Genomic DNA, 16,467 nt, shown 5'->3' on the forward strand with positions numbered 1-16,467 from the left:
TGCTAAGCAACGGCTTGCAAAGTTTGTTGTTTTAAGAAAACGTCACCCAAAGTGAGTTTGCTTAACGCGTACATGGCGCGCGCCGATATAGATTTGTATACATTAACAAAAATTAGATGATTTCTATAATTTGATATTCATCCTTATGAAAATAAATATAATAGTCACTTTTAGCATTTCATCTAGATTGAAATTATGGTTTACTGTATAAAATTCTAATAAATAATTAAGATGTCACTGGTTCCAAATGACCTAGCCTACGAGTGGTATAGTATGACCGACGCGAACGGGCAGATGACTTTGATGGATTAGTAAATTTTTATATATTTTCGAATTACTGTTAATTTTTATTTAATTATTTGCTGCTTATAATTAATTCATCTTAGTTCTGTTGTCTATACCGATGTTATGCACTTAAAATATCGTAATTTTAATCGTTTGGGATTTTATTCAATATAGTTCTTGTCGTTCTTGTTGTTATTTAGTATTGTTGTTATTGTTTGCAAAAACTAATAATTATTTAATATAGAAAAATGTTTAGGACGCGCGCACGGCAAACTTTAGGTACTTTTACTTCTTTTGTTTGTTCATTTCGGTTACTCAGATATTTTTTCTAATAATAAATCTCCAATTAATATTATTTTTTAACTTATTTTAGTTATTTAGGCTTATATTTTCGCGGGCGTAGCCGCGTCCGGGCCCACTAGTAGTCTATATAAATATACGACATACCTCTACGTTTTTTAATATTATATTTATATAAAAAAGCTAAAGGTTTTGCCTTAGTGCTCGTGTCGCGGCAAAGCTATTTTTAGTTTTCAATCAATTATTTTATAGTTTATTTCTTAGACACTTATCTTGAAAAAAACATTATGTAAAAAGCAACGCAAAAAGATTGTAGAGGATCAGCTAGTATCTATCTTTATAATAAAGTGAAGTAGTAATAGAAGTGGTGCTTATGCTATGTAGGTATGTATGAAAATCAATTAATTCTATTTTCCTCATTGAATTCATAACTAACAAGAGATGCTAATTAATAAACTTGTAATATTATTTATTTAAAATAAGTATTAATATTAGTTCCTTTGTAACTTTTTTATAAACTCGGCAATATTTTTTACAAACTTTAATAACTCCTCCATATCCTTTAATAGGAGACTCAGTGGCCTGCAGGCGTTTCGTTCCACAGTTAAGGATGTTTTTTGTTTGCTCCAAAGTAAGGTAGAAAAATTAAATTATAATGGTCCGTAAACTCGATCTTAGTTTAATGGACTTAGCTGTAATAAGAGAAGTATAATTTGAATGCCAAGGTTACATTAATAGTTCTGTTAAGTAAATATGGGTTTATATTAATATTTTATATAAAGTATTTTAAGAAATATATCTTTTACCGCAAATTTCATTCCAAAATTATTAAATTTTATGGCCGTTTAAACAAACCGCATGTAGGTTAATTTGTTTATATGTATATTCTAGGCCAATCACCAAACAATTATATTAATTTGACTTCAGGTTCTGAATTAACAATTTTTTTTTTTTTTTGAAAACAATTTAAAGATTGATTGGATGAAATCCTTTCAAGGAAAATGTAAACGATAAACTTATTTACTTTGCATTTTCCTAAGTGCAATAAAAATATATGTATGTTTATATTATAATTGTTGCAGCCTACTATTCCACCAGCGATTTTATCATATATTTACCTGCTGTAAATATGAAAATTAGTTAAATGTTACTCTATGGCCTATTACTGGAAGAACTGAATTTTCGATATATAGACGAAATCAAAATACCCTAATACTTACTTTATATGTAGGTATAGTTCAACAAATTATACATAACATGTTCTGAATGCAGCGAGCGATACCGTCCGTTATGTTGCGGTCGCACGCGATACTCGCGCGAACTCGGAAACATAATACTAGTGTTGTTAGATTTCTCTTCACGCTATTTCCCTTGCGGAATAGGAGCGAGCCATTAACGAACAAAGAACTTTGGGTCAGACTACAAGTTTCGAGTTTCAACTATGTTATTCCCATCTATATACTGTGCGAATAATATCCATTTGGAAATATCAGGTATACTCCATACCTGATATTTTAGTTTCATTAACTTGTTTATTACCGAATTGAATATTTAATTAAATGAGGGCCGCCGTGGTGTAGGGGGTTCATTTCCTCGCTCTTCATGCCTCAAGATTTTGGTGAAAAATGGAGAACTGAGTGTATTGACACTAGGTTCCCATGTGCGGGATACAACGTGAAGAAAAAAAAAAAAAATTATTATTACTACTACTTTCAAAAAGAATATACAGGTTAAGACTCGCCCAAAGTAAATTACTAACATTAATTTATGTTATAAAAAGAAGATAAATCTTTTATTAAAGTAATAATGTGACAAAAACATTGAATCACATTTTATTTGGTATAAAATCCGTCAGTCCTGTATTTAATGTCGTCTCGTAAAGAAATGTGTTTCATCTATATTTTACGAGTACCCACCATCAATCCATGTTTCGATGGTATCAATTTGGTCGATTTATGAGGAAGGATTTCGGTTCTTTGAAAATATATGGTAAGGTAGTGGACATTAACCTGCCTCAAAGAAAATAAGAATAGAATATTACTGTAAATAAATTATCTTTTTTGTTTACTTTTGAATTTATAATCAAATTAGGCAACACTATCAGAATTTTCACATGGTGAAGTGAAGTGATGGAAACTTATCAAGTCCAAGCGACACAGGTCCATTGTATCAACATTAGAAAGTACCGTTTCGTCATGAGCATGAGCTATCAAATTGGAATAATGGGCAGTAAAGCGACATCACAAGTACCTACTCACGAGCTAGGCAATAACAAGCGGGTGGAGTTACGCGTAATAGGTTCGTTGTTTGCGTGGGAGTTGTCCCGTTTTGCTAACGTTTGTACTTGTATTACCTACTACTAGGTGACACGTAAGTGATTCTTCGATTCTTCATAAGCGTGATTACGTCATGTTTATACTGTATACTTTACATGACTGCCGGTTTTACACGTGCAATAAGAAAGGTGTCAATGGTGTCATATTATACAAATATTTGCGTGACAAATGATTTTTTCATTCTCAGTTTTTATATAATTTTTAGGCTGTTTATTTATTTTTTTATGTTTACTATTAACAATATTATTCAAAATAGGGAACGGATTCCCCGAGGCATTTTTTTATCTCGATGTAATTTATTTATATCAAATATTTTGTAAGTTAAAATAAATTAAATTAATTTATTATTAGTACTGATTCATCTAATCGTAATTTATATGCGCAATAGCGTTTATCTAAGCTCACGGTGATTCAACCGCAGTTTCGACAAGTAAAAGTGCACCAACCGGCTAGGATAGGTCAAGGACCAAACGCTTTGTCTGTATGCAACGTGACATTAATTTATCTCTCATGATTTACCACTAAAGTAATAATAACGCTAAGCTCGATAATAATATTGTGGTTTACGGTCGCGCTAGCTATTACATTTTAAACTTTATGGTTGTTATAATTGAAATTGCTAATATTATGGTTTTAGACAAAATTTGTCATTTATTTGATAAATTGTAATTAGTAAGTATTTATTTAGATAAGGTTTGATAAGTAGGTTTAGGTGGGTAGTTTTAATATTTTACTTTAACTTTACGCTTTATAATATGTTAATACTTGACGTGTATAACTTGTCGATTACATATTAAGTTATTAACATTAATATTTTAGACAATAAATAAAGGAGAACTATTATTTTTTTACGTACTTTAAAATTTATTAATAACCTTCACTAACACCTATATTTAACAAGCGATAGCAATGATAAGATTTACTAATAAAACCGAAGTTTATCTCGTTTAAGCTATTTGAACTGCGCATCAAAATATTCATATCGGACGTAATGATGGTGGATTTACTACCAATATCATAATAAACCATATCCATCGTTGGCGTACTCTCATAAATAGATATCTGGGTTATCTTATGCTGAAGTGGCGTGTGTACATACTCAAGGTTTCTTATACATTACTGCGTTTTATTGCAAAATAAATATGGATTCTTGATATAGTGAAACGGGTAAAATAGGTACCTTCGTTATACTTTGGTTCTTTCTTTTTTTTAATTTTCCTGTTAAAACTTTTTATGTTTTGTTACTAATATTTTATAATACTTCGTTAGTTAGAGTTATAAAAGTTTTTTCCTTTTTTAATGTTGCCTTCAAAGAACTATGTGAGTGTATTTACGGTGTTATATTTCTTATTGAGAAATGTACTTATATTAAACAAATGTAAAGTTGCCAAAGTGTGAAATGTCTTGTTGGTGCTTGCTTCCTTTTATTTATTAATAAACTGGAAATTATTTAGTTATGGTGATCGAAAGGCGATAAAACGACTATTCAAGTCGTTATTTTAGCTGTGACTTCATAGGTTATTTTGCGTAACATTTATACAGTGACACCGAATTTATGTTACAATCATATCGATATATATATGAAACCGCAACTTTGTTCTAAAAATAAACGATCTGTCTGTTTATTTCATTTGTCATCTCTTAAACTTCTTATAGCTAGTCAAGTTGTGTCTGAATTTCTCGTGAATTTTATCCTATACAAAGTCAAGTGAGCACCGCCATTAAAGTTTTTATTCTTCACAAAGATGCAACGACATCCTCTGTTCAAAACTTGAGGCTAATGTAGCGAACGACATTGTTGGCATCATATTATCTGTTTTGCTTTATTTTTGTGAAATTTAATTCTGACTTTATTCTTATAGTTAAATATGTATATGAAAATACTAGCGGACGCGCGCAGCTTCGCTTGCGTATTTAGGAGTGAATTCTAATAACCCATGAAACATGTGTTCAATGAAATATTTTTAAGAGTCTAAATTTCAAATTTTATAAAAATCGGTGGTGATTTAAGAATTTTTCCATACAAACTTTCAACCCCTTATTTGCACCCTTAGGGGGTAAATTCTAGAAAACCATGAAATATGTGTTCAATTAAATACGTTTAAGAATCTGAATTTCAAATTTTATAAAAATTGGTGACGATTTAAAAAAAAATCTATACAAACTTTCAACCCCTATTTCACTTCTTTAGGATTAAAATTTTTCAAAATCCCTTCTTAGTGGATGTCCAGATTACGAAAGTAAACATCTGTCTAAATTTCACGTTTCTACGCACAGCGGTTACGGCTGTGCGTGCGTCTTACCTCAGTCAGTGAGGAGAAGTCCTTTTATATATATAGATAATGGATCGCAAAACAGCTTGTCACGTAAGCAGTCTATTAGTTTGTTTGGTCCTAAAACACGTTATTTTTTTACAATAATTTTATAGAATATATTAGATAAATATAATATCTTCAAATTAAGTAGGCAATAGAAATGAGTTAGTATAAGTAACACATGGAATGTATTAACATATAAGAATTGTCCATTTACAGTTTCCACTATACGATGGAAAGCTTCAAGGATCCTCACAGGGATTTTATGGGATGGTACTGGCGGTTTTATGGCTGCACGCGAAGTGCCCTTGAAATGTTCGATCGAAATCTGCAACTCACATTTATAGCTTTGCAGTCAAATTTTATTAGACCAATAAAATACTTTTGTAGATTCAAAGTGTATGTTCACTTCAAACTATACATTGCTATAATATAGGCTCTTTATTCTATTTCTTAGTTACCATTAGAATTTTTTATTAATAGGTTATATCTATAAATAAAATACATCAGGTTCACTCTGTATTCCGCACACAGCAGGGTAGGCAGTGGGATCCTAGTGTTAAAACACTCCGTCCCCGATATAGAATATATCTATACAACCACTATGCCTTCTATATATTTATAAGTATTCCCCAGTGTTGCTCGTTGTTTATGTGAATACATATAATATTCTAGAGCAGCTCTTTACGTGACCGTTAGGCAAATAGAAGTCATGAAAAAGCTCTTAACGCCCTCCCCAAGGAATTAACTTTTAACGTGTATTTACGCAACGTAAGAAACTTGTACTAAAACACTCGTCCCGATGGAATAATTTTGAAAATGCCAAGATTGTGACACAGGCTAATGTGCTTCAGTTGTACTTTATAAAAGAAATTGTATAATGGAGGAAATTATATAAAGGAAATAAAAATAAGGGGATGGAATTGAAGAATCTTTATGTGTTCAATTATATTATTTTTATATATTGGATTACCATTTTAAATGCTTTTATGCTAAATCTTTAATTATATATTTGTGAAAACAAGTCCCTTGTGTTATAAAGTGTTATCACCTTAACAATAAAAATATTGTTTAATAAAACAAAATATTTACTAGTCTACAGGATTTGGCGCAGTCAAACACAATTGTAGTGTACGAGTCGTATATGCAGTAAGAATATAAGCCTATCTTTGCAATTGTCACTTTAGGGATAAACGATTTCGGAGTCTTAAGTTCGTCTAATCAAACCTTATGCGTCTCGTGTCCTCCCTAAGGATTTGCTATAACAGAGTCTTCAAAGTGAAGCTCCCGAATGGTGTCCAGAATGAGGGAACGGAATAAAATATAAAATACGAAAAAAATATAGAATACGGTTCATATGTACCTACGCTAGATGGACGTCTTATTTTTTAAAAGATCTTTGGTTTCGTTATTGTTATATATATTAAATCAAATAATTTTGACAAATAATAGTCAAAAGTTCAAACATTGTATTAACTAATATAGAATATTATATTAGTTATACTAATATTAATACGCGATTAATTCGGTTAACATAGTTTTGCTTACTTTGACTTACATTTGAATTATATGCTCGTAGTATATATTTAAAGGATTACCTCGACCTAGTTAAACAAAGTAGGGCGGCATTGATTTCTAATATCTAATACAAAATTTGGAAAATTTGGTCATTTTTCGTTAGTTACGTGTAAAATGCGATAAACAAAAAAAATAAAAAATGGTTTGCATAACTAACTTCAACTTTTATATTTAATTGTTATTTGGAATATTCCCATTATTTGCATCTTTAATAAAAATAAATTTGGTAGGTATGTCAGAGAAGTCATTTGAAATAATTTAATCCGTAATTGAAAAGTTTGAAGTTTTGACAGCGAATATTGGAAATTTCGTGATAGAAAGAAATCCCATCTTGAAAATTTCATTTGATCAATTTAAAACTTAGCAAGTGAATGACCCGAATGGAGTTGAGTTAAATATATATCAATATTTAATTATTAATTAATTATTATCGTCTTTTTGTTACTCATGAAATATCTTATCTATACTAGTATTCTGTACAATTTTATTAAAATTATTTAATTGTATCATGTTATATAATAAATTAACTTATAAATTATTGCTTATCATAAATATGTATATTTAGAAAATATATACAGGGTGTCCCAGGAGCCAACGATAAAACGAAACCAGGTGATAGACCAAGTCGTGACAGTTATGAGAAAAATATAAAAAAAAATCTTTGTCATGTATTTTTCATATTATATTGATTTTAAAAAATATCGCAAAAACCGACACCCTGTGATGGTTTTTCACGTCCCTGGACTACAAATATTACCCTTTCTTCATTTTTTTTTCTGTAATGTAATCATGAGTAACCCTTCTGTGAATTACAGTTTAAGATTTAAACATACCTGCATCAGTTTTCAATAAAATGTGATGTTTTTGTCAAACATTAAATTCAAAATATTTACTACACCCAACTTTAACCGACTGTACTATAAAAAAAATGTACTACACTGTTTTTGCAAGTAACTTTAAAAGTTGGCGCATTTAATCTGGATTCCGAAATGGTACGACACTTGCTGGATTACTTCTTTGTTGAAGAGAGAAAAATCGAAATACACGATAATCGGGATGACGTTCAGCTTTTTGGTATCTTTTCCGATACATTCTAGCTGCAGCATTTGCGTTACATAACCATTCTCCATGAATGAAATGCATATTGGCAACGTGTCAAAGACCGAGTATATGGGCTGCGAGAGCCCGGACTCGAGCACTGTTCTTATAAGTCCTGGGCCAGCCCCTAAGTCGGATAAGCGTTGCCTGGGCTAAGTGTTTAGTTTAGGGAGGTGACTGGTGTGGTCTGTGATCGCAGGATACCGTCCAAACTCATATCCGTCTTATAGAGATCGTGATCGATGCCTTCAGACTCGCGCATGACGGATCCAAGGTACCTGAACTTTTCCAACTTAGGGGATGGGGACCCAGGACTTATAAGAACAGTGCTCGAGTCCGGGCTCTCGCAGCCCATATACTCGGTCTTTGACACGTTGCCAATATGCATTTCATTCATGGAGAATGGTTATGTAACGCAAATGCTGCAGCTAGAATGTATCGGAAAAGATACCAAAAAGCTGAACGTCATCCCGATTATCGTGTATTTCGATTTTTCTCTCTTCAACAAAGAAGTAATCCAGCAAGTGTCGTACCATTTCGGAATCCAGATTAAATGCGCCAACTTTTAAAGTTACTTGCAAAAACAGTGTAGTACATTTTTTTTATAGTACAGTCGGTTAAAGTTGGGTGTAGTAAATATTTTGAATTTAATGTTTGGCAAAAACACCACATTTTATTGAAAACTGATGCAGGTATGTTTAAATCTTAAACTGTAATTCACAGAAGGGTTACTCATGATTACATTACAGAAAAAAAAATGAAGAAAGGGTAATATTTGTAGTCCAGGGACGTGAAAAACCATCACAGGGTGTCGGTTTTTGCGATATTTTTTAAAATCAATATAATATGAAAAATACATGACAAAGATTTTTTTTTATATTTTTCTCATAACTGTCACGACTTGGTCTATCACCTGGTTTCGTTTTATCGTTGGCTCCTGGGACACCCTGTATATATTGTGAAAGTTAAATGATGTGATAGACCAAAAAGATATATATAAAGATACAAAGGGTCCTTCACACATCGTCATGGCAACACGAGGCTTGAATTAGTTAAGCCGATGAACCTACCCTTTGTTTTTAAACGTACATTATGTTGTATTTTGTCTGTTAAACATTAATATATTTACGTTTTTATTAAAATACACTTTAATATGAATTATTTTTATAAAATCATTACGTTATATGTTAGTCTAACTTTAAGATTATAATTAAAGCATAATTTATAAGATAATTATAGTTAAAAAAAAAAACTAAAAACATATATTTTTTGCCAAGTTCATTGAACGTCTTAATTGTTTATTTTATATTTAAGTGCGTTTCATTATAAATGTTTACCCTCCCTCTGTTTCTATAGTCTGCCACTTTCTGGTGCAGTCTAGGATATACCCTTATTTAAACTTCCTCCTAGATTAATAGTTCAACATTCTTGTTTTACTTCGGATGTCGCGACGGGGAGGTCTTTGACCGACGCCTTGCGTTGTCATGACAACGGGAATACCTACGTGATGCATCTAATAAATTGAGAAAGGAGGAAATATTCCATCTTCCAGTGAATTATACCTGTTTTTTTCCTCCCTCTGTATGAATCTTTGACATTTATGGCGCGAATATAAAAAGGATCTTACGTTTGTATTTTTTGTAACAATATTTTTTTCTCTTCTTAAACATCATCACATATCACGTGACTTTCATTATGTGATATCTTCACTAACGTTGGTATCTAATAAGAATAATACTTTCGTTTAATTTATAAAGATATATGATTACTTTGCTAAGATATGCAAATAAAATGCAAATAAAATTTATAAAAGTTATTCTTCTCGTCTTATATTCTGAAAGTTATTGATTAATGTAGCTTCAGTTAACTTCCATATAGGGTACTTATAAATTTTTAAAGATAAAAAATGAGGCCGTCGTGGTGCAGGAATTCGGTAGAAAGTGAAGAACGGAGTGTCTTAACACTAAGTTCCCTCTGCCTATCCTGCGTTATGCGGGATACAGCGTGAAGCTAAAAAAATAAGCTCTTGACACCAATGGCATCGCTTAGTTCGTTGAATATGTATCTAGCTGATAAGCGTGCCAGTAGGACAAAAATTTGTTATGCCAATGTCTTTTAAATCAATGTGCTTGTTGTCACGTAACTTTTGGGTGGATGTTTTACAAAATTACTGAACTAAAATATTTTGGAATCAATGATACAGATATAATATTGTGGACCAAAAAGCTCTTTCGCTTTTCTTATACCTACATATACTATATGTATATTAATATTTTTTTAAATAAAAAAATAATAACGTTAAAAGCATTTCCTTTTAACGTAACCAGTATGTTTATACAACCTTATTATTTGACTGACGCTACTCATGTTGATTCTTTTTGCGGCAAAATAACACGAAAAAGGAATTATTTATCTTGTTTTCTCGTATCATATTATATATACCGGACTCATCTTTAATGATGGGTGTGCGGGAAGTTACGGGATATGATGTGCGGTTACTGTTTCCGATGTGGTGAATTTTGTTAGCTTGGTTTTCAAAACAAAGGTTCCCAAAACCCAAAACTTTTTGAAGGAACCCTTTTTCACGATAAGTTTGATTAACCTGTTTCTGGCTTTGTCCTGTTCAAACAACGTTTGGTACGTTTAGCTCTCAGAATGTGTTTTCTGAGCACACATTACAATAGTAGATAAACGCCTCAAATGTCGTAACTGTGTGATAATTAAATTTTAGATTTGCTTAGCGTCGTTTTATTTGTTTTTTTGTCTTATAGGTTTATGACTTACGTATGTAATAATCATGTATGAGCAAACGTACATTAGTTACGTTATTCTGTCAAACTACATTTTTATTTTTTATTTATTAATAGTTACTTATTTTCATCTACGTTGCGACAACAACACAGTTTTATATTTTAGTATATAATAGCTAGGCTCGCTTATCCTGTGTAAGTTATAACATGAAGCCTTAAATTGACCATATAAAAAATATTAAAGTTAGACGGTACATGTTTTCTTCCTTCGTAAAATATCAGCCATGTCCGTGTCATACAAAATAAATAAAGTCTTTAAATCAGCAGAATAATCAAATAATTCCGCTTTTCGTGAAACCACTTCATACCACGCTGGCTTAATACGGCAATATAGGTTGTCGTTTACGCAAGCTTAAACTCATTAACGAATTGAAATCCACTGTTTGTTATATTAAAGTGACGTGTACGTACAAATTTCGTGGTTATATAAATTATTCAAAACCACTATTGTTTTTGTTTCTATTATTATTGGTTGTACATGTATGTTAGTATGTAACATATCATAGACAGGGGTTATATAAATTATTACAGCAATTTTATAACCCCATACCATCAGCAGATGGAGCGTAAACGGCCCGCCGGATCCTCGGCCCGTTGCTCCCATTGTCGTCTTCCGCATCACATTACGTTACACGGGCGCACGTACATACCAGCTCGTACTGCGGTGTGGCTATGAGATAAAATTCATAACTTAGACCAGCCAACGCCCCACGGCGCTCCCGCTTCTTTTTATTGTCACCCGCGGGTTTTGGCTGCAATCCGGAAAAATTTACGAGGCGTATCCAGCAGGAGCTGCAATCGATGCTATAAATTGCTGCTTCTAAACTGATATATGTATAAAATACTCTCTGCCTTTCTTTTACTCTATCATAGTTATAAAGATTTAACAATCTATTAACTCTTTGCCCCCCTGTGGGCGCCCTGAAGTTGGATGTAGATGGCTGCGCAGATTTGATTTTAGGAATTTTCTAATCTTTCTCGAGAGAACAATGCGCGAAACTTGCGAACAAAAAGACTAATTTCAGGGGGGCCGCGACTTCTAGACTAGTACGGGCTTCTAATTTCCGTTATTTTTGTTATGGTTTACCTATCGTTTGATTTTTCCACCTTATGTAATAAATTTATATCATTTTTAATATACCTATATACCTAGATATAAATAGAACCTAAGCACTAAGCACATCTACCTATCACATTTTTATACTAGTGTAGCTTTATGTCCAATTTGAATAATGTTATAAGAATAATGAATTTGTGTTTTTAATTTTCTCATGGGTTTTTATAACAGCTAAAGGAAAAAATATTTTAAACGTGTATTTATACTTATGCATATAAAATTTTGTTGACACTTTTTACATAATATGGTTTTATGTCATTAGCTTCTTGTAAACAGGAGCGTCAGTGGCATTTACGCAAATAGCTTGCGAAAATGTCAAGGCTATTGCGTACTATAGACGATAACTCGGCCGTTATTTCTGTTAAACTTTCGCACTGATTATGTACGATGAGGACAAACAGAGAGAAGGTTATCGAAGTGTAAACAAATATAAAATACGCGATATAATATGATATTCAAAAGTTGCATTAATATGACATTTTTTATTAAAATAACAACTCTAATATCAGTTAATACCCAACTGTAATATCAGTTTTTATCGTATTCTATTACTCTAATAAATAGGATTAGACGCAGGAGCGAAAAAGTGACGTAAACAATTTAAATTAGAATATTATTTATATAAATTTCTTTTCTTTTCTTTTCAGGGAACAAAATTATGGATTATAATGGAGTATCTTGGCGGGGGGTCTGCCCTAGACCTCATGAAAGCTGGCAGTTTCGAAGAAATGCACATCGCAGTGATCTTACGAGAGGTCCTGCGAGGCCTCGATTACCTGCATTCAGAGCGCAAGTTGCACAGAGATATAAAGGCAGCTAACGTTCTTCTTAGTGAAATGGGCGATGTCAAGTTGGCTGATTTTGGTGAGTTATCCGTCTATAATATCTTCAATAAAAATAGATAGATATATATATATCTATCTATTTTTATTGAAGATATTGTTTAGCGTGACATATAAAGATGAACCTAATAAGTAACACCACATATATTTATAAACATTTTTAACTAGTTTAATGCAAAATGAACTCATCACTAGAATATTTCTCGGTACTATGCCGTCATAAAATAGAGTGACGAACGGGACACTTTCTCCTCTCTCACGAACAACACTAACAGGAATGTAGATAATGTAACCGAACCGCAACAAGCGTTTGTTGTGCATCCGTATATGTATTTACTGGTAGTGGAATTGAAACCGCAAACCGTATAGAGTATATTCTATTGTATAATACGCAATGCAGTCACACATATACATAAAACTCTGAAAATGGACAAGCTTTCTATTTTTATCTGCGCCAGCCATCTTTATGTTTTAAAATAATTTTCAGATAGCCTCAATTCCAAATTGTAACTCTTTTACGTAATTTCTTATATAATCATGTAGGTAATTATATTATTATTTTAATTATCACGATAATTTAAACTACGTTTGAATGCGAATTGAAAGTAAAATCGAGCTGTAAAGTATATAATAACTAGGAATATTTTATTTGATATTTGTAATTATAAAAGAACAAAACTTTGCAGTCATCAATTGTTTATTCATGTATAACAAGAAGCGCTATAAAAATGTGCTGCGAATGTGGAAAATATTAACTTTTCGTATATTTTTATACAAAAATACATTTTCTTAAGAAACAAAATTAAATGCTATTATTATCTCATCTTACGTAAGTGATTACGAAGTTAAAGGTGCCGTTCATCATCTTACATCATGTTATTTAATCTTTCACGTAAATTGCATTATTCCACGTAATTTAATATGCATAGAAGAAGAATATTATACAAGGTAAATTAATGTTATTTAAAGTATAGCTTAGCTTTTATGGTTAGATCTAAATTTATATAGCAATTTTCAATTTCATCTATACCTAGATTTATTTGATGATCGGCTATACATTTTTTTATATTATGATGAATTACTAAATAAAAAGTACAAATGCGACATGGATTTCCTAAAGAAATAATATTACGGATTATTGTCCACATTCTTCCAAAAGTGAGCCCTTACCGCAGTAATATTGGTTTTGGGATTGGATCAGGATTCGATATCGGACGTGAGCACGTTATCATATTATTGAGTGTCAGCGGTTAGAAAAGATTTAGCCAAACAATATTCAAGGTACTTTAATACGTTTGTTATCTATATAATATGTAGGTATAATTGCGACGTGTTGCTAATGCTTTTATAAATATTTTTCTTAATATCATGAAGTCTATTTTTTTTATACTCTGCTTATCGTTTCCGGGTTATGCTACTAAACTTTGACAATAACCTTTTTTTATATTAAAACTCCATTTTGGATTTCTCCTCGAATAATACAGCTTTTTTTCTCCTCGGAACATAACTTCAAAAGAAATTAGGACTTGAAAACCGGCAGACCTTCAATAATAAATACGAAAATACGTAAAGCATTATTACAAATAAAGCAAGTATATATTTTAACACGAAAGTTACTTTTTCTCCAAGGTTAATATAAAATTAGTTTTCCGCGCCCATAATAAACCTCTGTTATTCTATTATCATATTAAAAACGACTTTTTTGTTTGGACATCAAACAGTCGTTAACGTGTCAGCCTTGAAGTTATGTTATAATAGCTAATATTTACTCAAATAATACGCCTAATATATTGTTGCCAGTAAAACAGCATGTCTTCCTACTATTACATAGTATCTAAAGATTGAAAATATTTTGCGTGGAATGTCATTCCTATACAAAATCATTGAATATTTTTATAGTTTAAACGAAACACTAACATTTCAAAAAATTTCTGCTGTTTCTCATCAGTATCCATCATGAGAGTCCAATGAGGAGATGATTCTAGAATTGATTATGGCTGATTCTTCTGACATATCTTCTTTAACAAGAACTTGTTTAACTAATTGTTTGTTGGTTCCTTTAACATATTAATTTTGTATATCAACACGAGTACATATCTTAGTAACACCACTAATAACTTGACTGACAGACATATGATGGACGGCACTTCGAACGTATTTAATAAACCGAGACGAGTCACTGCTAAGGCTAACATAGTTTCATTCTGTAATAATATATTGATAACCTCGAAGGTATTATTACAAGGTACTTATATTAAAATCGATATTTTTATTAACATATTATTCTTGCCTTTTTGGTGGTCAACGTGGTTGGATATTTTAAAAATCAGTTGTAAAACGTATTTCATGTGTTACGTGGAATGCCTGGAAAATGTTTTTTATAATATTACATTGTAATATAATATAGTACATACATAATTATTCTATTCAAATATAATTTCTTGAAACTCAACAATTACGTATGTATTTTTGCTCTATTAATATATGAGGAGAAATGGCATATCTACCATACATATAAATATTAACACAAAATAATTATTAGATACTTTTTATACTCAACTGTAAGATCTTATAATTTCATAGAAACATATGAATATATCTGTACTGAAATTAGGAATAACAAACTGTGTGTTAATTTGTCTTCATTATCATAAGTAGACACACGTCACCAGCGACAGCTTTAATGAAATGAGTAGCGCACTATGTCAACCGATATTATGGTCATGTTTACTTAATTTACGTAAGTGAGGCCTAAAATGTGTAATACGAGTCTTATAAAAACTTATGTAATTTTATTTCTTATGTTTTTTTGGTAAAGTTATTATAAATAATTAAAATGTTTATAATTAGCTTTTATTAAAATATAATATCATATCTTTTAGGGAAATATTCGTATGTTTGTCTATCACAGGCTTTATTATTAACTTTGTATTAACATGTTCAGTATCCTTTTAATCCCATCAGATATAGTATAGTTACATAATAAAGAATCCACCTTATGTAGCCATGTTCTAAAACCAAATACGCCTTCCTAAGTAAATCTCGTGTGTAGAGGCTGGCTTACCGCCAACATTCAATATTTGAGCCATTTGCGCCTTCTTTGTGCGCTGCTAGAGTCAACGTTAAATGTGCTTGAGTTGTCATTGGTGACGTAAAACTCTGTGTGTATTCCCACTGACTTATAATATTACGTCGAGTGGGGGTGAGACATTTAGCGTGCCATCAAGTCTGAACAAGACGAGAAGGATGAGTGCCAAAGTGGTCTTGTTCCTTAAACAATATTTCGTACTGTTGGATCGTTTGTTGTAGAAGAAAAAAATATTCGGGTTTTATTGTTTAAGCATTATTTTCGGTTGCCATGGTAACTGAAAATAGAAATTCTATTATCATTTTGTAGCTCACAGAAAGTATATAAATATATGGATGGTTTCAGGTGTCGCGGGTCAATTAACAAATACTACCAGCAAACGTAACACGTTCGTCGGTACACCTTTCTGGATGGCGCCAGAAGTTATCAAACAATCGTGTTACGACAGTAAAGCAGATATATGGTCACTTGGCATCACCGCCATAGAATTGGCTAAGGGTGAACCACCCAACTCTGAACTTCACCCCATGAGAGTCCTGTTCCTAATACCTAAAAACAACCCTCCACAACTGACCGGCAGTTATTCGAAGCCTTTCAAAGAGTTCGTCGAGGCGTGCCTCAACAAGGATCCCGAAAATGTAAGTGCTGTCGAATGTGATTGATCGCTCGTTTGAATGACAATATATTTCGATTTACCC

The 16,467-nt window shown here is 31.7% G+C and overlaps 1 protein-coding gene across 3 annotated transcripts in view; it reads left to right on the plus strand.

Annotated features, from left to right (window-relative positions):
- GckIII (Germinal centre kinase III) overlaps positions 1-16,467 on the plus strand; it is a 63,334-nt gene that overhangs the window by 35,064 nt on the left and 11,803 nt on the right. For all 3 annotated transcript variants that reach the window (XM_085189752.1, XM_085189740.1, XM_085189748.1), the window contains exons 3-4: positions 12,487-12,703; positions 16,115-16,407. In XM_085189752.1, the coding sequence (XP_085045878.1) occupies positions 12,487-12,703; positions 16,115-16,407 (510 nt within the window). The remainder of the gene's footprint in view (positions 1-12,486; positions 12,704-16,114; positions 16,408-16,467) is intronic.

This window comes from Heliconius melpomene, chromosome 1 (assembly GCF_056956725.1).
Source record: "Heliconius melpomene rosina isolate 202511_hmr_F chromosome 1, ASM5695672v1, whole genome shotgun sequence".
NCBI classification, from domain to species: Eukaryota; Metazoa; Arthropoda; class Insecta; order Lepidoptera; family Nymphalidae; genus Heliconius; species Heliconius melpomene.